Here is a 24736-nt window from a genome sequence, read left to right as displayed (position 1 = left end):
AATCAGTGACCCTTTGCCTTTTAATTGGAGCATTTAGTCCATTGATGTTTAAAGTAGCTATTGATAAGTATGCAGTACCTATATTTTAAATTATTTCCTCTGTAGGTAAAATTTGTTACCACACTCCAGACTTTATTTTGTATTTAAATTTTGATATGTGAACCATGCTTGAAACATATTAACAATTACCTTTGCTTATAATTTTTTTGATTACACATAGGTGTGGTTATCATGTACTTGTTGTGTTCATGGAACTTTTACTTTTTAGACCTCTCTGATGTATTTAATACGTATATTATTCTTTTGCTCATTTTGCATGTACACAATCCTGCAGTGTATCTTGTTTTTTTCTCCCAAAGAAACCTGTAGAATTTAAAGATAGAACAGGGATGAAAACTTATTTCTTAAATCTTAGTTCAATATTTTTTCTGCTGTTCAGATCATATACTCTGCTCATATACATATATGGAACTATATTTGTAACATGTTGGATTTTTATCTTGAATATATGCCAGCTGGCTTCTAGATTCATTTAGGTTTAGAAGAATTGAGTGTAATATTATTTTTTTTTGCAGAGGTTCACAACCAAGAAAGACAGTAGATAATAATTATGCAAAGCAGGCTGCTGACACTAAAGAAAAGCGAGGAGATGATGATGGCGTTTGTCTTGTAATGTCTGATACTCAACCTAAAGGTTTGTGAAACTTAGAAGACTGTTGTCATCTGAATTTTTGTCTATTGCATTTGTAATAATTGTTAAGTTATAAGTAACTTTAATCTTGCATTTAAAGGATATGTGAAAGTAAAGGGAGATTATTTAGCAACACAAAGAAACTTGCTAAATTTACTATTTGTATACTGTAGTATACATTTCTTGATTTATTTACTAAATCCAAAAGTTAAATTTGAGTATTATTTCTTTTTTATTGTTGTTGGGGCTGGGCATACAGCTATAAAGTTGTATTGTTAGGTTAGCTATTTCTAAGTGTTGTTTCCATGGATATGTCTGGTAATTGATATTACAGCTAACTTGATGATTATTATCTTCCCACTGTCTATCCTACTGTGAAATACATTCTTTATTCATTAGAATTTCTCTCAACTCTAGGAGGACGCCAATACAAGCCACTATTAGCAAATTTAAAGGTAAATGCATCCTAGACTTCTGAAAATTCTTTGTAGGCCTCCTTGCTTATAAGGTTAAGGAATTGACTTCTTTTCTCCATTTTGTCTCTCTTTTAAGATTTTAAAATAATTTACAAAAATTTGCACCAAAACAATTTACTACATTAGGCAGATGTGAAACTAAAATCTTCGAGGGTCTCTTGGATTGTTGATAGCTTCAAACTAGTTGAGATATTTTGTTTTCTGAATGATTTTATAAATTATTCACATAAAAGATGGTCCTTTAGTGACACTATGCAAAAATTCTTTGTACTTCATTTGGGACACAGCTATTTACACATTTTTACTAGCCTTTTCCATAGAAGAGGAAAACTTAAAAGGAAACTAGACTAATAACTTTGATATATACAAGAAATCAGCTACAACTATTATGAGGGCAATCTAGAGAAAGCATTGAGACTCTGTAGATATAATCCTTCAATTAATGACTAAGTACTGTCTGCATATAATGAAAGATTTATTTTCTGATGAGTTGTACTTTTTTCAGAAATAATTATCTTTAATTACCAAATAAAAAAATAAGTGTTTGTACAAGTGGACTTGGTTCACATGCTGTCAGAGACACTGTTAAGCCCTCATATTCCACTGCTTTCCTAGGTGGAGTAGGAATAATTGAATAAAAAGTTTTTGGATTTGTGCCCTTCAGTAGTGTTTCAGAGTCGTGGTAGAATTTTAGACTTATAGTAGGGAAAACAATGCATGATAAAAGAAACACTTTATAGTTTCTTAGTATCCCTGGAGGTTCTCCTTATAGGTAAAGTGTTTTTAAGAAAATTAGCTATTGAAACTTGATTGAAACTCACCATGTTTTCATTCTGATAGTTGTGGTTAATACCAGTGCTTTAATGTAAACCCATAAATTAATGGTAATTCTGATTTAAACCCCAGGTGTACCATTTTTTGTTGTACATTAAGTTTGCCTTGTGGAATTTGCTTTCACGAAAATAATACATTGGAAATGTTTAATACTCATGTTTATAGGAATTTGTGACCTCTTTAATTTTATATGCTAGTAATATTTGCAAGTTAAATTGTATATTTTATGCAGGTAGAATCCTATTTTTACAATGTCTAGCTCTATCTGATAAATTTATTCCTGTTTCCCATGAGGTAGTCTTGGCTGATGTGTAAATAGTAAACTGTTTGAAGGAAAACTCCTGTATAATAGAGTTTTTCTCAAGCCACTTTCCTTTCATTAGTCTTTTTGCTATAGTATTTATGTTTGGAAATTGTAATTTGATACAGTATTTATATGTAGAAATTGTATTTGACTACCTTTACAGTTTACAAAATTGCAAATAAAATTTGTTGTACTTTTCAAAATATTGTGTTGCTGATTTGGGAGAGTTTATTTTCCTAGGGGAGGGAGTAAAGAGTGTTTCCTTTGGAAATTGGAAAACTCCTGACTGTCTTGGAGTTTTTGCCCTCAGTCCTGTCCCAATGCCTGCCTTTTAAGCAATGACAAAGAGATATTATGAATGTTAGTCATTAGGTGTCTATGAAGCTACAGTAAGAGCAAGAATAGTTTGAAGAAGGTTTGTAGTGTTGAAGAACTTTGAGTGAATGGAGAGGTAAGGCCAGTCGGTGTTACAGGAATTCAAGGAAGCTGCTTTGGGACTTGCCTTGTATAAACTTTGAGTTGGTACTTGTGTGATATAGCTTCAGAAAGCAAAATAATTCAGGATAACCTTCAGTTAGTTAGGTAGAACCTTTTGGAAGGTATTTTTGTACAGTACATGTCTCTGATAACTGAAATCTCAGCATTTTTATTAATAGTTAACATGAGTTTCAAAATAATGCTTTGTTGACTTAAGCAAGGGAGCACTTCCTTCTCTGTAGGGTAGTAGATTTATTGGAGACTTAAAATGACAGGGTCTTAATTTTCAAAAAGAAGAAACAATCTGTGAAGCAAACTGATAGCCTTGTGAATGATCACATCACAGTCAGCTGTTGAGGCAAGGTATTTTGGCTCCCTTTAAAAGAGCAGTGATCAATACTCTACTCTTTCAAATTATTGTCCCTTTTCACTTTAAAAAATATATATGTAGGCCGGCCCCGTGGCTTGGTGGTTAAGTGAGCGCGCTCCACTGCTGGCGACCCGGGTTCGGATCCTGGGCTCGCACCGACGCGCTGCTTCTCCGGCCATGCTGAGGCCGCGTCCCACATACAGCAACTAGAAGGATGTGCAGCTATGACACACAACTATCTACTGGGGCTTTGGGGGGAAAAAATAAAATAAATAAAATCTTAAAAAAAAAAAAATATATATGTGTATTTAAAACTTATGTTTTAAAAAGACAACTAATTTCTAAAATCACAATGAATTAACAAAATATTTTAACACATGAATTCTCCAAATTTCATTAAGACCTTTTTTTATGTGTTACTGTCAAATGCAGTTATAGCAAAGGGAAGAACATGGTTTGATTGCTTTGCTTCGTTTACTAAAGAATACTCCTTTTTTACGTATTTCCTCATCTCATATTTATTGTACAATGAACATTTACTTTGTGTATGCAGTTTAAAATAGGATATCTCTTTATATTCATCTATGTCAGTATGAGAATTTAACAATGGACTTCTTTTTAAATTAGCTTTGGAAATAATACAGCAATTTTGATGGTATTTCTTTGAGCTCCTCTAAAACAAATTATTTCTGTACTTTTTGGTCATATTTGTGTTTCTTTTGTTTTTTAAGGACTCAGTAGTGGAAGCAGAGGTTGTGACCATCTGGAAGAGGGGAGCAGAAACAAGGATGATATATATTCTGATTCAAAAATGGAACCTACTCTGATTTCCAGGAAGAGAAAGAAAAGGCTTAGGAGTAATATACTGGATTCTCATAATTCTACTTCTTTGTATAAGTCAACAGAACTGACAGTAAGTAGAGGTATTTAGATGTCATATGAAATAATTTGTGCTATAATAAAAATGAATTGACTGTGGCCAAATAATATTCTTCTAGCTTTCTGCTTTTATCATCAAATTTCTTTTCTTTGCCTACTTTTTTGATTCTCTGATTTTTAAAAAATAGTTTAAATGAGGGGCCGGCCCCGTGGCTTGGTGGTTGAGTGCGTGTGCTCTGCTGCTGGCGGCCCAGGTTCAGATCCGGGCGCTCACCGACCCACCGCCTCTCCCGCCATGCTGAGGCCGAGTCCCACATGCAGCAACTAGAAGGATGTGCATCTATGACATACAACTATCTACTGGGGCTTTGGGGGAAAAAAATAAATAAATAAAATTATATAAAAAAAAATAGTTTAAATGAAACTTTTTTGTAGTAATACAGTTATCAGAACAAATTTCAAATGTTATGAATGAGTAAAAAGTTAAAATTGCTTCTTCTCCAGTACTGCTCCTTACTTAGTAGTTTGGTGTGTATCCTTCAGACTTGTTTTCTTTTATTTTACCTTATTTTAACCAAATACTATTCATAATGTCTAGCCAATTGCTTTTTCACTTGCTCTGTAAAATTATTACCAGATTGCTTTTATCAGAAGTAATTTATTTATCCACTTCTTTAAGCTTCTCTTTATCTAGAGCTTCAGGAATTTGTTATAAGTAAAGAATTACCATACTTAAGACATACATATCTATTTTCAAAGACTTAGTGTACAGTTAACAATAAAACTATAAGAAGACAGCTTTTTGATTTTTTTGATTCACAAGGCATTTCAGGACTTTGCTGTGCCTTTGTATTATAATTATAAACATGATTTAGATTTATAGAGTAATGGAGATGTGAAGGCAGTGATTGATTTTCATGATTTTTCATATTGTTATCCTCTTAAGTTTTTAACTTTTTGTTTTGTTACTGAAGTCACATGATGTCATATGACCTCATTACTTTTTGCAAAATAAAATTAAAAAAAAATTCCTCTTATTCTAAAGTTGACTTAGATTGTGGGAGACCATCTGAACCACTTATAAATAGAGGGGTTTCTCCGTCCCATCTTTTAAAAAATGTTTAGGCATCCGATTGGGCAGACCAAACTGTATCTTTATACGTGGAAGACACTGGCAAGAGTAATATAGTATAATTGTGTCGTTTTCTGCCCCTGTGGTATAGAAATGATATAATAATTTCACTTTTATATTCTTCTTAGGAATTTAAACTTAAAAAAAGTTCTTTATGCTAGCCAAATTTGAAAAATGCTAATTTTTCTATGTGTTTATTTAATATGTTCAGAAAGAACAAGAAAATGACTCAAGAGTATCCATTGAGTTTGAAAAGTCAAGTGAAAACTATCATCAGGACTCAAAACTGCTTGAAGAAATTACACCTGTAACTATAGAAAGTGATTTTACTGAAATATCCTCACTTAATTGTCAGGAGTTGGCTTTGAGTGGTCCCAAAAGCACCTCTGAGTGTTCAACCACTGAAACTTTTGAAAGCTCTATTTCCACTGGTACTGTGGGGAATTCTACCCTGGTTGAAAAGGATGAGAATGACTTGAATGCGATAGAAAAGCCTGTTTTAAGTGAACACAGTGAAGGGAACCAGTCACTAATCTCAGCTGAGCCAAGTAAGTAACAGGAGGATTATAAAGGCTCTCAATTTTTTCTACTTTACTTGTTTTATTTCTCCTCTCAAACAAATTTGCCAAGGCAATAAGCTGTTTATGACATCACTATGGAACATATTAGCTTTAGAAAAAAAGACGGGGTTTTGGGACTTCCTTCATGAATTTTGTAATATTGATTTAGATAAACAGTGGAGTACTTGGAAGCAGAAGTAAATTTTCTGTTTTTAGATTAGTGTACTGTGATTCAACTCATTGGTAGTTTTTAAAAGGATTCTGTATGGACCATTATTATTGTCATTTTGGTTGATGAAGCTAAAGTATGGAGAGTTTAAGTGCTATTTAACTATTGTCATTAATTTTGATTTAATTAATTTTCAAGTATTTGATACAGTCATATGGCACAAAAAAAGTTCTGAAGTGTATACAGTGAATAGTCTTCCACATCTTCCCCTGGCCATCCATTTCTCCCTCTTGGAAGCAACTAATGTAACAGGATTTAAAGTACAATTTAGAATGATGGCACAATACATTATTAGAACTAGAACTTGTTCTTCAGTTCTCCTCAGCTGTATCCATTTTTAAATGTCTTCATCCTCCAGAAGGTAAACTGGGATTATTAAAGATATATTGAATGAATTAGAAAGTTCTCTTTTTGACATGTGATTATTGTGACACATTTAAAAAATAAGTATTTTTCCTTTTTAGTTGTCGTTTCCAGTGATGAAGAAGGACCCGTTGAACATAAAAGTTCAGAAATTCTTAAATTACAACCTAAGCAAGACCATGCTGTCAGTAATGAAAATGAGAGTACTTCTGAATCAGCATTGTCAGAACTACCATTGATTACATGTGAATCAGTACAGGTGATTTATTACTGCCGTCTCGCAGATTAACAGTGAAATATACACTATTGACCAACGACTGTTTCTTGTTTCATCAAAAAGAATATTGTAATAAACATTATAAATTTTCTTAGTTTGAATTTTGAGACAACTTTCATATTAGCTCAAGGGAAATATGTAATTGTCTTTATTTTGAAGTGAAAGGATTATACCATTTTTTTCTGGTCATTTATATTTTTGTTCAGTCTAAATACTCTATGACGAATATTTTTTCCCTTTTTATGGTTATCATTGGACGTTTAAGTACTTTATCAAAACATTTTCTAGAATTATATAGTTTCCAATTTCATCTGTGTGGTCTTACAGTACTATGGCTACTTGGAATTATTGCTTTTCTTCACATGCTATTAAGGCAGCATGATAGGAAAGAACATGGCTTCTGGAGATAGATAAGCCTGTGTTCAAAGCCTGGCTCTGCCATTTGGGCAAGTCACTTCTTCAAGCCTGAGTTTCCTCATATGTTAAATGAGGATAATGACTCTTACCTGACAAGATTATTTTGAGTATTAAGTGAAATGTCATATGAAAGTGTTTAGAACAGTGTAACAAACCTAGCAGTTTGTTAAGTCCTTTGTCTCTTCCTTCTTACAGAAAATAATAAATGAAAGTGTTTGTTGGTTTAATGTCGGCCAGTTGTGTTTTTGATGTAGTACTTTGAAGAGTATAGCTCTAAAGTAAGGTTCAAATCATTTATTGTCAGTATTCATTCATATTATCAGTCTCTGATTATCCTATTTTTAAGAAATGATTGTCAGTGACCACCAGTGCAGAATTATGGTGAATTGTTGGTTTGTTTTTTGATAATGTCACAGGCTATTATTCTGTGAGGTGTGATGAAGAATTTAGTCAGTTCTAGGAAAACAGTCTAATGGTCTGATTATTTTTTCACGGGTGTTTCTCTTGCATTTGGTACTCCATACAGAGATCTCCTTAGCAGCTGTGTTCTGAAGTTTTGTTAAAATGTAACCATTCTTGCTCGATTGGGCCAATAGCCTACTTGATGGCTTAGTTGTTTTTGTAATTAAAAGTGTCATTGTTGATAATGAGTTCAAACTCCTAAAAGAATTATAGCTCCCTTGGCAGCATATTAGTTGACAATGCATTATGAAATGATCACATTATAAGAAAATAACATCTCTGTTAGAACTGACAGAGTATGATCACAACCAAGCAGCAAATAACGTGGAGACTTACCAAGATCTATAAGGCAGAATACCATAACATCTCCACACTCTCCCTTGTTTCCAGTTTTAAATGAAGTAATGAGAAACATGGATTGGCCATTTTTAGGAGACAGTGAGTCTTTACAAAATAACACACAGAGTTATTTGTCTAACTGACTAGAGCCACCTGTAGTTGATTTGATTCCCCTTTTTCACTTAGGAGATAAGAAGAAAAGTATAGTAAGCAGTAAAAGATGTAAATGACAAAGAAATTCTATTAAGCAGGTAAATGGCATTGTGAGCTGGGTTAAAAATAATGAGTACTGTATATGTTTCAGATGAGGATTAATCACATTTTCTAGAGGTAGGAGGAAAGTAACATGCATAATTGCTCTAGTGGTAATTTATTTGGTCATTAGTGATGTTAGGGGTAAAGAGGGATAATGTGCAAAGGCTAGGCAAATGTGAGTTGAAAAAGGCACCTGAAAGCAGTATAAGATTCAGGAGAGATTGCGGGCAACAGCTGCTGCTGATACTGCCTGGTAGTCTGTTGTAATTTCGAAGCAGGGTTGTGTGGTTGTTTGAGTGGAAGTGGTATGAATCTTGAGGTTTTAGGCTGCTGGTTGGTTATCCTCAGACAGATCATATAGTAAAGCATACAGAGTTGATGTAACAGATGGTTCTTAGCACTTGTATCCCTTCACTGACACTAAAAGTGCAGTAGCTAAGAGCATCGTCTTGGTTTATGGAAGCAATTTTATGTGGTTGAAGTAACCCTTGACCTGGAGATAGAAACCTGGATTTGTCTTAGTTTTGCTTCTTACTAACTGCATTGCTTTGGGCAAGTTACTTAGCCCATCCAAACGTCTATTAACTTTACTTACGAAATGGGAAAAAAGCAACAAACTACCTCACGGGGTGGTTGTGGTGATTAAAAGAAATAATATATTTAAAAACTCATTTTAAACTAAAATACTATATAAATCTTAATTTATTTCTGAGTTAAAAGTGAATAAAGCCTTTTAGGGAATATTGAATTTGAAATCATGACTTTGATATAGAGGAAGATATATTTCTGGAGTTTAGGCCTATGGATTAATGGAGGATTTGACTAGAGTAATTTTCTCAAGGTAAATCATATACTTAAAAAAACATTTATATAACTATTTCTTCACGGTAAGAACAGTGTAAAATCCTTAAAAAATTCATTAAGAGTAATTTAAAGAAGTATTTAACTTTGAAAATCTTGGTCAGCATTTATATAATACTTAGGGTTTACATGCATTTTATAATTTATTTTTTGTTAGGCTTCATCTGACTTATGTCCATATAATCCTGTCATGGAAAACGTTTCTGGTATTATACCTAGTGGTGAGATGGATCTACAGCTGGATTTTATATTTACTTCTGTTTATATTGGTAAAATAAAAGGAGCTTCTAAAGGTTGTGTTACAGTAAGTATATTTATTTTTTTATTTTTTATTTTTTTTGTTTTGGGTCTTGGGCAAAGCGTTTTCAGATTGTCTTCTCTTTTTTTAGTGCAAATGAAAATAGAGTTGAGATTAATTTTATATGGGCCACTTTGAATGTATCATTATACCTACTTTGACATGTGTCTTTAATTGGGGGGAAATCCTAAAATCATAGGGAAATATCCTGAAATTATATCTCTGATCTGACTGCTCTAATGAAGACCATATATGAAAAAAAATCATGTAATATTGATGTTCTTTGGGCTCTAAAACTTATTTGGTGGTAAAGTAAATTTTTATTCAGGGTGTAGTTGAGAGCAAAAAGAAGAAATCTCATTTTGCTGGTTTAAATTATTGTAAACTGAGTTCTCCAAATTCCTAAACTTATTATATAAGGAACTCCAGGAACAGTTTCTATTTTTCCATTTTTTTTCAGTATTCCCCCTCGCATTATTGTATATGAAAGCCAGATGGATTTTATTCAGTCCTCTATATTTTCTCACCATGTCTGCCTGTTAAAATCTTAATCATCTTTTAAGGCTTATCTGAAATACTTCCTCTTCAGGAAACTTTTTCTGTTTTTTCCTTCCTAGCCAGAATTAACTTTCCCTTTACTATGTACTTACAGCACTTTGTACATCTGTTGTAAGATTTGTTCCATGGGTTTATAATTGTTTATCTTCTTGCCTAAACCTCTCCATTAGCCTTTAAGCATCTTGTGGTGGAGAACCATGCCTTTATTTCCTTTATACCGCCCATAAATGACTCTGACCTAAATATACACTCATAAATATTAGTTGAATTGAATTGACTATGTTAGATTATAACTCAGGTATTTTCCTAGAAGTTTTATTAATATTTCACTGTGTTAGGGATAGGGCAGGGAAGATAAAAATGGTAAGACTTGGTCTCTGCTTTCAAGGAACTTGTAGTCTAATGGAAGAGACAGACATATAAATAGATATTTACTTTGCATTATGGTAAAATGTACAGTAGAAATATGTACAAGAAGGGTGCATATGGGCAGAAGTACCTATATCTGTCTGGAGGAATCAGGGAAGAGTTCACAGAGAAGACAGCATATGATTTAAGACATAAAGTGGATCTTTACTTGGTGACCAGGCAAGGGGAAGACCTAATCCCAACAGAGTAAACATCATGTACAAATCCAGCAAATTCTGGGAACAAAAAATAGTGGTGGCTTGTGATATAGTTAAAGTTGCTTTGATTAAAAGCACAAGAGCAATTCAGTTTAAAATTAATATTTTCTGGTCACTAGTTTTCAGATATTAATGATTTTGGCGTGCCTGGGATTATTTTACAATTCTTTTTCTTTAAGGAATTTTGTTCACTATTCACCATTTTCCCCCATTCTGCTTTTTAATTTTAAATTCAGGTTTAACCATTTTTTTCTGTTGAGTTCTTTGTAATGGCAAGAAATTGGATAACCTAAATAGATATCAATGATTGATTAGCCAGGGGAGGAAAAATCCAACGTAAACATTCAACAATGGGTTTTCGTTAATTATTGTACTAATTATGTTATTACACAGTCAAGTGGGCTTGTTATGGGCTAAAAACAAAACCAAACAAAAAACTACAAATGAGTACAGGAACAATTTAAAGAACACTTATAATCTTGCTTATCCAGAGATGACTGCCATTAACGCTACAGTGTATTATCATTCCATATTCTTCATATTGGATACATATGTAAATTTAAAACAAAAGGATATGACATCATACATACTGTTTTGTAATTCTCCATAATTATGTTAAATTAATTTAATTCATGTAGCTATTTTAGGATATTTGGATTGTTCTTAATTCCTGACTGTTTGACATTTCAGTTGTCCCACTATTTTGTTATTACAAATAGTAGGGGCCTGTAAATACTCAATAAATGTCATAAAGTAGGTCTTAAAAATTTGTCTCATCTTTGTTGGAACACTCATAATTAAAATAAAAAACTTAAATGTCTAATTATAGGAAAGTGGTGTAGTAAATCAGAGTAAATATATGCAGGTAAAATATATGCATGTGAAGAAAGGCTGAGAGGAATTCTGAAAAATTAAAACAGTTATGATAAAAGGAACATACACAATTTTAAAAATTAAAAAAAATGAATAACAAAAATTAGAGAAGGGTAAACGTCTTAAAACTTTCAAGTTTTTCAAAAGGCTTTTAAAATATATTCTTTTTCAGACACGGTTCTTGATGCTAGCAATTAAAGAACTTTTTGGAGGAAGTAAATATATTAGAGAATTAAACTCAGTCGTTTTCCAGATGTTCAGTGAGTGTCTACTATGTATTGTTGTGGACACTGGAGATATTGTTCTCATTCTCATAATAGTCACAATTTAACTGAACTAGAAAAATAGCTATAGTGAGAAACTATTACATAAATTAGAGCCATTTTCTTATAGTTGGAGACAAGTTATAATTTTTTTTAGCATAGAGAAAGCTGCAATGGATGTGAACATTTCATTTTGTAGATCCAATTTTGCTGATAGGAAAAATATTTATTAAGTACATATTATGTTCAGAGAACTGTACTGGTTGTTGTAAGAAGTTATAAAAGAGCTCTTACATTCAGCTTTATTCTTAAGTTTAAATAGATGCCGTCTGATTTCAGAGAACTGGTTTACCTTACTGCCACAAAAACATCTTTCTCATTTTCTTAACTGGAGATTATGTTTTTGCTGGGAATGGGCTTTGCCTTTGGGAGAGGTTTCACATTGGCTTAGTCACCAAACAAAGGTGTAAATGAGTATCAGATCCTTGCCAAGCTGAAAGGTTTGATAGCACAACAATACTTATGGTGGGAGAATGAGAGAGTAACGTAGAAAGTAGAGTCCAAGGATATAGATACACTACTTCTAGTTCAAAATTTTGTAGTAATAAGTATAAAATCTCAAAAGCAAACACTCCTTATATTCATTTTCATAACTAGTTAGTTACATTTGCTATATATTTTATGAGGTTAAAGTCCCAGTGAAACATGTTAGAAAGAATTTGGCAAGGGAAAATATACACCAAATATGTATATATGTAGCAGTCGTGTGAAAGTGACAGAAGAATAAGGTGTATTTGACTAAATTAAACTAGATAACATACTTAATCAGATGCTGGTGTCTAATGATAATAGCTCCTGTTGGTTAAGGATCTTATGTAAAGCTGAGAGAGGTTCAGTAGGTGACCTAAGTTTACCTGGTTACTATTTGTGTAAGTGGTAGATATAATAGAGGCAGGATTTGAACCCCAAGCTCAGCTTTTAACTCATATGCTCTTTTGCTCAAATTTTGCTTTAGTAGCTGACTTATGCTATGAAATATGAGTATATTTATGAAACTACAATGTGAAATAATTTTTAAATTGGCAAAAGAATGGAGTCACAGTAAACCTGTGGTTTCATTGAACCTTGTTTGCTCCTTATTTGGAACTCTGTTGTTAGTTAATCTAGGTACGCATGTACAAAGACCATTTTCGATTTTGTTTTGTGCTCACAGACTGTACCCCTGATTTGGTCATCAGTTTCATAAATGTATTCGTTGAAAGAGAAGCCTAATCAAAGAATAAATAAATAGGCATGAATTAATTTGGCATTAATGGAGAGGCAAACTTCAGAGCACAAGCCTGTTTTAGATGGTACATGTAAGATTTAGGTGCTCCGCAACTCTTGGGAGTTTTTAAAAGCAGCGCTTAAGGAGGTCAGATATATACAAAAGGTACCTAGAGAAAATTAGTGTCCTTGCCAGAAGGAGCATAAGGAGCAAGAACCTTGCTGAGTCGTTGGTCAGGAGGGGGTTTGTAACATGGAGCAGAGAAGGATGAATGCTAGGAATGTCAGCAAAGCCAAGAATCAAACTGTTTTGTGGTTTATTTCCCAGTCACTGACACCTTGTGAGGTTTCTTGGCAGTTTCTTCTGGACTTTGTCTGATTTCTTTTTTAAATATACAGGAAACATTTTTGAAAAATACATTAAATAAAGTCTTACTGGTTTTTATAAATAAGCACATTGAGAATTAAATTACTTGTGCAGAGTCCTTAAACCTCCATAAAACTAAGTCTTTACAGTGAAACATTTTCTTGGTTTATTGATAAAAAGGCTTGAGCACTTTTAGTGTAGACTTTGAATATGTACTTGTGGTTTGAGAAAGAAAAAAAATTTGGAAATTTTGAATAGTAACATTTTGAGTGGTAACTCATTTTTTTAATTTTTAATTTTTCTTTTAGTTCACAACAAAGTATGTTAAGATCCCGTTTCAAGGTAAGCTGTCATTCTCTTATGACCTCTTTTCACTGTAATTTTGAGTATAAACTAATTGGTCAGCAAAAATTCTGAAATCTTTCTTCAATGATTTTTTCCAGTGTAGAATTTAAGTAAAACTAAGGTTAATGTGTTTCAACTTAACACTTTTTTTAGCAACTTCAAAAGGAGTTAAAATGTTTTATAAGATTGAAAATAGTATACTATTTTTTTAATGTATACTATAAAACAATAGTATACTATTGTTTTAATGACTTCAAGTCAACCAATATTAAGGGACTCATGGTAATTTCTTGGGATTAACAGAAATAAAGTTTTGATAACAAGATTTTTGGTATATAAAAGTGGATAAAAATAGGAACTATAAGGAAAGAAGCATAAGGAAAATTTTTAATGTTGCACACAAACATGTAAAATGGTTTTCTATAAGGGTTGAGAGTTTTTTTTATACCATTTCTTACCTGTGTAAGGCAAAGGATATTGGAAAATGTACCTGCAACTTGTAGACACTCAGACCATTTTCTTATTCTCTCCCCAACTAAAAACTTTTCAGAATAAATAATGACACGAAGAAAACAAATAATAGACAATAGAGAATAGTCTCTTTAGAGAATGAATTATGAAAAGAATGAGGAATAAAAATATACACAAAAAGCATTTCAGAAATGAACTAGGAAAGAGGAAGCTTCTGTTCCAAGACTGAAGATGTGACCAAAGTAACTTTAATTAGACTCCCCAGATACCCATGTACAGAATCCACAACTATATGTTACGATAATGAATCTAGTAATTAGGAAGCTGCTATAAATAGTAAGAATGTATAAGGCACAGAATAAATATATTGATATTCTTAATTAGGAAATGAAGAAACAAAGACCTGTGATTTAAAAAGAAATAATAATTTCATAAAAGATAGTGCTATAATCTAAAGTTAAAGACCTATGTAACAGAGCTACCTCTCAAATTATTTTTTTTAAATTGAGGTATAATTCACATATAACATTGTATTTCAGGTGTGCCACATCATGATTCAATAATTTTATATATTGTGAAATGATCACCACAATAAGTCTAGTTAATACCCATCCCCATACATAATTACTAAAATTTTTTTTTCTTGTAATGAGGACTTTTAAGATCTAGTCTCTTAACTGTCAAATATGCAGTACAGTATTACTAACTATAGTCACCATGCTGTACATTACATCCTCATGACTTATTTTATGACTGGAAGTTTGTATCTTTTGACCCCCTTCGCCCATTTTGCTCATCCCGCCCCCTGCCTCTGGCCACCACCAATCTGATCTCTTTATCTGTGAGCTTGGTTTTTTTCTTTTTAGATTTCACATATAAATGATATCATACAGTATTTGTCTTTCTCATTTCACTTAGCATAATGCCCTCAAGGTCTATCCATGTTGTTGCAGATGGCAAGATTTCATTCTTTTTTATGGCTTAATAACATTCCATTGTGTATATAGACTACATCCATTCATCCATTGATGAACAGTTAGGTTGTTTCCATATCTTGGCTATTGTGAATAATGCTGCAATGAACATGGGGGTGCATATATTTTTTTGAATTAGTGTTGTTGTTTCTTTGGATAAATACCCAAAAGTGGAATTGCTGGATCATATGGTAGTTCTATTTTTGATTTTTCGAAGAACCTCTATACTATTTTCCATAGTGGCTGCACCAATTTTCATTCCCACCAACAGTCCACAAGTTTCCCTTTTCTCTGCATCCATGCCGACACGTGTTATTTCTTGTCTTTTTGGTAACAGCCAATCTAACAGGTGTGAGGTGATATTCATCGTGATTTGGATTTGCATTTTTGTGATGATTAGTGATGGTTAGCACCTTTTCATGTAACTGTTGGCTATCTGTATGCTTTCTTTGGAAAAATGTCTGTTCAGTTCCTCTGCCCATTTTTTTAATCAGACTTTTTTTTCTATTGAGTTGTATAAGTTCTTCATATGTTTTGGGTATTAACCTCTTATCAGATATATGATTTGCAAATATTTCCTTCCATTCAGTCCATTGTCTTTTCGTTTTATTGGTGGTTTCCTTTGCTGTGCAGAAGCTTTTTAGTTTGATGTAGTCCTGTTACATCTAACTATAATCTATAGCTAAAGACCTGTGTAACAGAGCTACCTCTCATTCTTGTGCTACAGACCTCAAAAATGATATTTTAGGTTTTCACAGTCAATATTTTTACTTTGTTTCAAATATTGCTTTCTTTTATAAGTTTTTGATCCCAAATGATTTTTAAAAGATGATTTTAATTAAAAATTGTGGAACAATACTCTTGTCAGTGGTAATGGGTTTACCATTTTATAATGGAAGAGGAAAACACTAAGTTTTCTTCCCCAAATCCTGTCTATCCTAAATTCCCATATACCAAAATCTTTTAAAAATAAGGCATGCAGATAAAAGATTTTTGTAGATGGGAAACCTAGGGGTCTAAATGGTTATTCCTTTTCTACAGCAGCTGAGGGAAAAATTGATTTATCCAGATTTATGTTGGATATTAATTATGTTTGGCTGTGGCTTAAAGAAAATAGTGTATTTTTTCTTCACATAGAAGAAATCCAGAGGTAGGCCTAACAAGGCTGATATGGTCTTTCTTTGGTCATCAGGGGCCCAGGCTCTTTTATTTCTCTATTCTGTCATCCCTGACACAAGACTTTCATCCTCAAGTTTGTCTCATGGTTCATATGGCTGCTCATACTCCAGCCATCATGTTAGTGTTCTAGGTAGAAAATAGGAGGAGGGGAAAATGGTAAGAAGGGCACATATCACCTATCTCTTGCCCTTTTAAGGTGCCTTCTCGGATGTGTATGCCACCTAACCCCTTCTACTTAAATTTTTTAGTCATGTGACCCCACATCTATTTGCAAAGGAAGCTAGGAAATAGAGTTTTTAAAAGCTGGATATCTTGCTTCCTAAGTGAAATTAGGATTCTGTTACTAACATCTCTAACAGTGGGTAGGAAAAGTGATGGGCAACTCTCACTTTCAGTGTCTGCCACATATAGCCCTGTAACAGAATAAACCAGATATTGGGGGACAGTGTGCTAATAAGGTAACTTGTTCTTATGGTGACATTAAATCCCTTTTTTTTTTTTAAGGGAAACTTTTAAAAGCGGTCTTCCTAGGGACAATTTAGCTTCCATACTAAAAGGTTGGAACACTTGGATTCATAGTAGCTCTCTGGATTTCACAGAAATAGTATCAACTGTTTGGGGCTGTGAGCTGCATGAGGGAGAAATGCTGAGAAAGTTTTCTGAAGGACCTCATTTCTCTTTGCTTTTAATTTAATCTGTCTTTGCTGCCAGTTGCACTGACAGTTTTCAGAATGGGAGAGTTACAGTGCTTATCGATTTGAAGAATTAATATTTTTAAAATGTCCATACTACCCAAAGCAGTCTACAGATTCGATGTAATCCCTGTCAAAATTCCAATGGCGTTTTTCACAGAAATGGAAAAAACAGCCTAAAATTTGTATGGAACAACAGAAGACCCGGAATAGCCAAAGCAATCCTGAGAAGAACATACCTGGAGGCATTACACTTCCTGATTTCAAACTATATTACAAAGCTTTAGTCATCAAAACAGTGTGGTATGGGCATGAAAACAGACACATAGATCAATGGAACAGAATAGAGAGCCCAGAAATAAACCCATACATATATGGTCAATTAATTTTCGGCAGAGGAGCCAATAATATACAATGGGGAAAAGATAGTCTCTTCGAAAAACAGTGCTGGGAAAGTTGGACAGCATGTGAAAGAGAATGAAACTGGACCCCTGTCTCTACTGTACACAAAAATCAACTCAAAATGGATTAAAGACTTATATGTAAGACCTGAAACCATAAAACTCCTAGAAGAAAACACAGGCAGTAAGCTCCTTGACATCGGTCCTGGTGGTGATTTTTTTGGAGATGCCACCGAAAGCAAAGACAAAAGCAAAAACAAACAAGTGGAACAACATCAAATTAAAAAGTTTCTGCACAGCAAAGGAAACCGTCAACAAAGTGAAAAGGCAGCCTAGAGAATGGGAGAAAATATTTGCAAATAATATATCTCATAAGGGGTTAATATCCAAAATATATCAAGAATTCATATAACTCAATAGCAGAAACCAAACGATTTGATTAAAAAATGAGCAGATGAGCTGAATAGACATTTTTCCAAAGAAGACATACAAATGGCCAATAAGCACATGAAAATGTGCTCAACATCACTAATCATCACAGAAATGCAAATCAAAACCACAATGAGATAGCACCTCACACCTGTTAGATTGGCTATCATCAAAAAGACAAGAGATAGCAAGTATTGGTGAGGATGTGGAGAAAAGGGAACCTTGTGCACTGTTGGTAGGAATGAAAATTGGTGCAGCCATTATGGAAAATAGTATAGCAGTTCCTCAAAAAATTAAAAATAGAACTACCATATGATCCAGTAATCCTACTTCTGGGTATATGTCCAAAGGAAATGAAAACAGGATCTTAAAGAGGTATCTGCACCCCCATGTTCATTGAGGCATTATTCACAATAGTCAAGATATGGAAACAGCCTAAGTGTCTGTTGACAGATGGATGGCTAAAGATGTGGTGTATATATATACACATACACAATGGAATATTATTCAGCTATGTGAAAGAAGGAGGTCCTGCCATTTGTGACAACATGGATGGACCTTGTGGCTAAATTCCTTCGTTTAATTATCATTTTATAATTATTTGGCCCTTTCTAATTGTAATGTTCTCTCTTTTATTCTAATAGTATTGTTTGGGGAATTTTAGCTAAGTTTAGTGAACTGCACTGGAAATAATATTTTTTAAAAACTTTGCATATAATTCTTTTTGAAAGATATAGTGTATTAAAGAAGAGTCATTTGGTACATAAGTGTTGTATTCCTAAATAGATTAATTTATTAATTTGTTATCTTTTATTTCTTTCAGTGTCTCTGAATGAGGTTTCATTACTAGTGGATACCACACATTTAAAGAGGTTTGGGTTATGGAAAAGTAAGGATGATGGTCACAGTAAAAGGAGTCATGCTATCCTTTTCCTCTGGGTCTCTTCAAATTATCTTCATGAGATTCACACCCAATTAGAAAACTCTATATTAAGTCAGCAATGTGAGTATGGAATGATTTCTAAATTTCAGGGTAACCTGAGAAGTCCTATAAGTAAAGTAGTTTTATTCTAAAATAATTTAATAGAATGTAATTATTTCATTGAATTGAAATTAAGTTCATTGAATTAACAATAATTTTGTTCCTTAATTTTATGTAAGGTAAATTATTTTTTTATTTCATGATTTCTCTTGATAATTTTACTGAGCTAAGTGAAATTATCTTCTAAAATAAAAGGAACACGTTATCTTTTAGTCAGTTGCCATCCTTGGCTACCTTTCTTAGGAGTTTCTTTCCCTTATTTCATAATGAACTGTGACAAGGCTAATCAGTGGCGAAATTAAGTAAAATACAGAAGTCTTTACCTTCGCATTTTCCTTAGTTTCTACAGAGGAAAACTCTGTTTACTCATATATCATTGCTCTAAGACTGGGTTGAATACTTTTCTGTGTGCTCCCATAACACATATATATACATATGCATCTCGAGATATTTCCCAACTTTGTTTAGTTTCCAACTCCTAAAGGAGTCTGGTTTAGAAGTTCTTTCTTACCTCTTTGATCTCTCTCTCTTTTTCCCTCTACTCCCTTGTACATTAAAGGTTAAAGTAGTTAAAGTTAAGTAGTGAACTAAATTTTATACCTTTAAAATTAGTTACTCGGCTGTTCTAATTAATTCCAATTAGTTGGGAAAATTCATGATTAAATAGTAGAGAAGTTGGGGAAATATAATGAATGAGCCATTTATAATCATCATCAAGGGAGAGAATGTCATTTGAGACCGCTATTGAAATGATTGATGAAAGAAAATGGTTTTGAAGAAAATGTTTGATTGGAATACTTTTTTAATTGATAGATTTGATATATGGAGAAGGCTAGAGAAAAATAATTAATTGCTTAGTGATCATTCATACGTTCATGAACAAGTGTTTACTAGTACCTAGTAAATGCCAGGTACTGGAGATACAGCAGTCGGTACCATTGTGGAGTTTCCATTCTAGTGCAGTAGGATTCTAAAAATTGTGAGTTTTGGTTCTAGGTTACTAATGGCCTAGTTTGGAATTTAATTTCCCTGGGTTATTAACTAACATACAAAATACTTTGTTGGGTTGTATACCAACCTTACTGTTATTAATAATTAAATTGTTTTAATTATAATTCCCTTGAAAAATAATGCTACTGATAAAAATTGGTTTCTTTTTTCTTTTATAGCAAAATCCAGTGAATTCATTTTCCTTGAGCTACACAATCCTATTTCACAAAGAGAAGAATTGAAGTTGAAAGATATTATGACAGAAATAAGTACAACCAATGGAGAATTAGAGCTTTCTTATCCGTTGTCTTGGGTTCAGGCACTTCCTTTATTTCAGAACCTCTCTTCAAAAGAAAGTTCTTTTATTCATTATTACTGTGCTTCAACTTGTTCTTTCCCTGCTGCTGCTGCTGCTGAAGAAATGAAGATGAAACCAATATCTCAGGTTAGCATATGATTAATATAATTGGTGAGGGAGAGGGAGGAGGTTTGGTAAAAATTTTTCCATTGAAATTAGGCTGATATCAAAATGCCTTGTTTTGTCAAAAGGGCACAGGAGCCGACCTGAAACAACTCCCAATGCCAAAGCTTGGACAGTTTGATCAACAGAATCAATAATGATAGCATGTGATTATTACCAAAGAATAAAATAATATCCATGCATCTATATTGATACAAAGAAATAACTTAGTTAATTAATAAATAAATAATAAATGGTGGATAAGGCATAATTCTTTCTTAGAAAAATATTCCAAGTAATAATTGTATAAGGAATTAGAGAAATAAAACCACCACTAGAAAAACCAGAGTTATTATTGTTGCAGGCAGAGTCCAGCGAGAGATGCTAAATTTAATAGGTGAAAAGGAGAAACACACTAATGTGCATAATCTTGAAGTCACTTGCCCAAAATATTTATTAATTACAAAAAGAAAAGGAGTAACTTTACAGTGGAGAAAGCTGGCAGACGTTGTCTTAACCCAAGTGATCAAAGTTAACATCATCAGTAGTAAGACATAGCGAAATAATGTACCTGTCACATCACGCACCGAGAAGGGTGCATCTCTTCTGTGGTTTTCTTCCCAATATTGTATAACCTCAATTTAATCATGAGAAAAATCAGACAAACCCCATTACAAAATAACTAACCAATACTCTTAAAAAATATCAAGATCATGAAAGACAAGGAAAGACTGAGAAATTGTAGGATGCTGAAACAGAAAAAAGATAATTAGTGGAAAAACTAGTGAAATCAGACTAAAGTCTGTAGTTTAGTTTATATTATTATACCAAGGTTAATTTCTTAGTGTTGATAATTGTACTATGATTATATAAGATGTTAATATTAGGGGAATCTGGGAGAGGCTTGTTTGTTTTTTGCAACTCTTCTGTAAGTCTAAAGTTATCTTGAAGCAATTAATATAAGTTTGAAAATGCTATGTTTATTTTTATAGGAGATTGGTAATATACATGTACCTTGTATATCTCTGCCACATACTTCTAGAAAGAAAAGTGTTTATTAAGTTTGCTATGACACGTGCGCACAGGTTTGGTCTGGGGCTAATCTGTTATTTACATAAAGGCCTACAGAAAGCCACATTAGTGGAAGATGAGGTGTAAGACTTCACCACTACCTTTCTTTATGCATAATGTAAAAACTTTGCATGGTAATTATATCGTATATACAGATTTGTATCATACTTTCCCATTTAATGATAGAATATCAATATATGTTATTATAAACTCTTTTCAGTCTCTGTTGTAAATTTTATTTTTTCCTACTCTTTATCACCTCTTTTTTTCATTTTGAACTGCATAGTTTTTAAATTCTTCTTTAGTTATAAAACCTAGATCTGTAAATAACAGTTAAACTTTTACCATTGTATGTACAGTATCTTTTGATCAAAAGTATTATTTTGATTTGGTTATATCTTTGTAGAAATTCTAAAGGTATAGATATAACTCATGGATGTGGATTTCTTTTAGTCACATTTTCTCTTGCAAGTCTAGGTTTTGACTTTGTCCTTTGAGAGTTGATAATGTATTTATGTATCAATAAGAAGACCTTTTTCTTTGCCATTTCCTGTCAGCCTTCAAAGATAGATACAGCCAAGCCTACTTACACCTTCCTGCAGAAGCAAAGTAGTGGTTGCTACTCACTTTCTATTACGTCTAATCCAGATGAAGAATGGCGAGAGGTCAGGCACACTGGACCTGTTCAGAAGTATGTACCCTGTCATATCCTGTTTGTAATAGGTGGGCACATTAGTAGTTTTCATTCATGTTGCTGATTTTAAGTAGTTTACCTTTTTATTTTATTTTATTTTTTTATTTTTATTTTTAAAGATTTTATTTTATTTATTTTATCCCCCCAAAGCCCCAGTAGATAGTTGTATGTCACAGCTGCACATCCTTCTAGTTGCTGTATGTGGGACGCGGCCTCAGCATGGCCGGAGAAGCGATGTGTCTGTGCGCGCCTGGGATCCGAACCCCGGGCCGCCAGCAGCGGAGCGCGAGCGCTTAACCGCCAAGCCACAGGGCCGGCCCCAGTAGTTACCTTTTTAAATGTTTTGAGTTTTACTTTAACTCTGACAGTTAATAATAGAAGTAATTATTTTTTATTTATGAGAAAGTTAAAATCTTATTAAGAAAACAGTCAGTGTCCTTTCATTTAGTTTTGTGTCAGTCAGACAGAAATGGCAGCCCAAATGTCAAATTTGGTAAGATTAAAGCATTTATTGAAAATATTTGAATAGCAATGTAATGGTTTTTAAGATTATATATTCCCTATTTGACTATATGATAGGAAAAGTGAAATTGCTTACTAAAGTGTGCTTCAATTTAAGGTACTTTGGAGTTTATCAGAACTTCCCTTTCAGAAGTTGCTTCTTTGTTCATATTTCATCTCTTATATGTCTTCTCCTGGTGGCAAGGCAGAATAGTTTGTGCATTTGAGGATGATTTCTATTCCTCTATGTGATTCCTTTTCTCTGTTTAAAAAAAAAAGCAAATGAAAGCAGAGGATAGGAAAATGGCCAATAAAATAGTAACTATCATATTAGCATTTAAAATTTTCACATGTTCTTATTTGATTTAGGTACCATGGTTACCAAGATTAAATCAAGTGCAGATGACTCTTATCTTCTCAAATCTTTCTGGTTCAAGAAGTATATATTATACCTTTATTATTGACTACTTTTGTGCAGCAAGTACCACCCTGTCTATTCCAAGATTATAGCCAGGAATTCACAATTGCTCTTATTTCTGGGCTTTAAGAGAGACTGCTAAAAGAAAGATGCCTAATTAATTGTCATCTGTTTTCTACTTCTTCTGGTTGTGTTCTAATTATTCATTTCCTTTATGTTCTCTTAAATTTTACATTGTAAGCGCTTTGTTATGGGAAACTTGCCTTCTAAGTTCCCATGTTATTTCTTTATTGCCCAGCTGTTGGTGTAGACTAGCTACTAGTAGTAGAGCATAGTTTTTGACTGCTGGCTCTACTATATGAAAAGAAACTAGTCTTAGGGATTCAAACTTCGAATAGGAAAGTGAAGCATAGAAAAATCTTGTATGGTTTATTACATCAGTTTGTTGAAAGTTAAAAATTGTGCAGAAGAGAGACATCGTCAATGCTATTATAACTGATATATATTGATTAGACAAATATTGAGACCAGCCCACGTGGGAAGGATTGGAAGTGAAAAGATACTCAATGAGAGTACTATTAGTAGCTTGTGTGAAAATAAAGGAAGGAATATATAATTGCATGTATCCTGTCAAACATTTTTTTTTAATTTTATTGAGGTCATAATAGTTTATAACATTGTGAATTTCAGTTGTACGTTATTATTTGTCTGTCACTGTATAAATGTGTCCGTTCACCCCTTGCGCCCACCCCCAACCCCTTTCCCTTCTGGTAACCACTAACTACTATTCTCTTTGTCTATGTGTTAGTTTATCTTCCACATATGCATGAAATCATACACTGTTTGTCTTTCTCTGTCTGGCTTATTTCGCTTAACATAATACCCTCAGGGCCCATCCATGTTGTTGAAAATGGGATGATTTTTGTCTTTTTATATGGCTGAGCAGTATTCCGTTGTACATATATATACCACAACTTCTTTATCCAATCATCAGTCAATGGGCATTTGGGTTGCTTCCACTTCTTGGCTATAGTGAATAAGGCTGCAGTGAACATAGGGGTGCATAAGTCTCTTTGAATTGTTGATTTCAAATTCTTTGGACAAATACCCAGTAGTGGGATAGCTGGGTCACATGGTATTTCTATTTTTAATTTTTTGAGAAATCTCCATACTGTTTTCTGTAGTGGCTGCACCAGTTTGCATTCCCATCAGCAGTGAATGAGAGTTCCCCTTTCTCCACATCTTCTCCAGCACATGTTATTTTTTGTCTTGGTGATTATAGCCATTCTAACAGGTGTAAGGTGATATATTAGTGTAGTTTTGATTTGCATTTCCCTGATGATTAGTGATGTTGAACATCTTTTCATGTGCCTATTGGTGATCCGTACATCTTCTTTGGAAAAATGTCTGTTCATATCTCTGCCCATTTTTTGATCAGGTTGTTTGTTTTTTGTTATTGAGTTGTATGAGTTCGTTATATATTATGGAGATTAACCCCTTGTCGAATATATGATTTGCAAATATTGTCTCCCAGTTGGTGGGTTGTCTTTTCATTTTGTTCCTGGTTTCTTTTGGCTTACAGAAGCTCTGTAGTCTGGCGAAGTCCCATTTGTTTATTTTTTCTTTTGTTTCCCTTGTCTGAGTAGACTGGTATTCGAAAAGATCCTTCTAAGACCGATGTCAAAGAGTGTACTGCCTATATTTTCTTGAGGAGTTTTATGGTTTCAGGTCTTACCTTCAAGTCTTTAATCCTTTTTGAGTTAATTTTTGTGTATGGTGAAAGATAATGGTCTACTTTCATTCTGTTTTGTGTGGCTGTCCAGTTTTCCCAGCACCATTTATTGAAGAGATTTTTGTTTCTCCATTGTATGTTCTTAGCTCCTTTGTCAAAG

General features: G+C 33.2%; 1 protein-coding gene across 6 annotated transcripts in view; it reads left to right on the top strand.

Annotated features, from left to right (window-relative positions):
• SENP7 (SUMO specific peptidase 7) overlaps positions 1-24736 on the top strand; it is a 137096-nt gene that overhangs the window by 90405 nt on the left and 21955 nt on the right. For 4 of the 6 annotated variants that reach the window (XM_014794980.2, XM_014794979.2, XM_014794978.2 and 1 more), the window contains 9 exons: positions 576-694; positions 3884-4065; positions 5375-5711; positions 6417-6574; positions 9084-9230; positions 13486-13519; positions 18492-18671; positions 19880-20145; positions 21789-21922. In XM_014794980.2, the coding sequence (XP_014650466.1) occupies positions 576-694; positions 3884-4065; positions 5375-5711; positions 6417-6574; positions 9084-9230; positions 13486-13519; positions 18492-18671; positions 19880-20145; positions 21789-21922 (1557 nt within the window). Of the gene's footprint in view, positions 1-575; positions 703-3883; positions 4066-5374; positions 5712-6416; positions 6575-9083; positions 9231-13485; positions 13520-18491; positions 18672-19879; positions 20146-21788; positions 21923-24736 lie in introns of those variants that run through there. The other 2 variants (XM_087439516.1, XM_087439517.1) reach the window with 2 other exon arrangements.

Source organism: Ceratotherium simum, chromosome 15, assembly GCF_057802395.1.
Source record: "Ceratotherium simum simum isolate JZ-2026a chromosome 15, ASM5780239v1, whole genome shotgun sequence".
Classification (NCBI taxonomy): Eukaryota; Metazoa; Chordata; class Mammalia; order Perissodactyla; family Rhinocerotidae; genus Ceratotherium; species Ceratotherium simum.
This window is presented reverse-complemented; position numbering and strand designations above follow the sequence as displayed.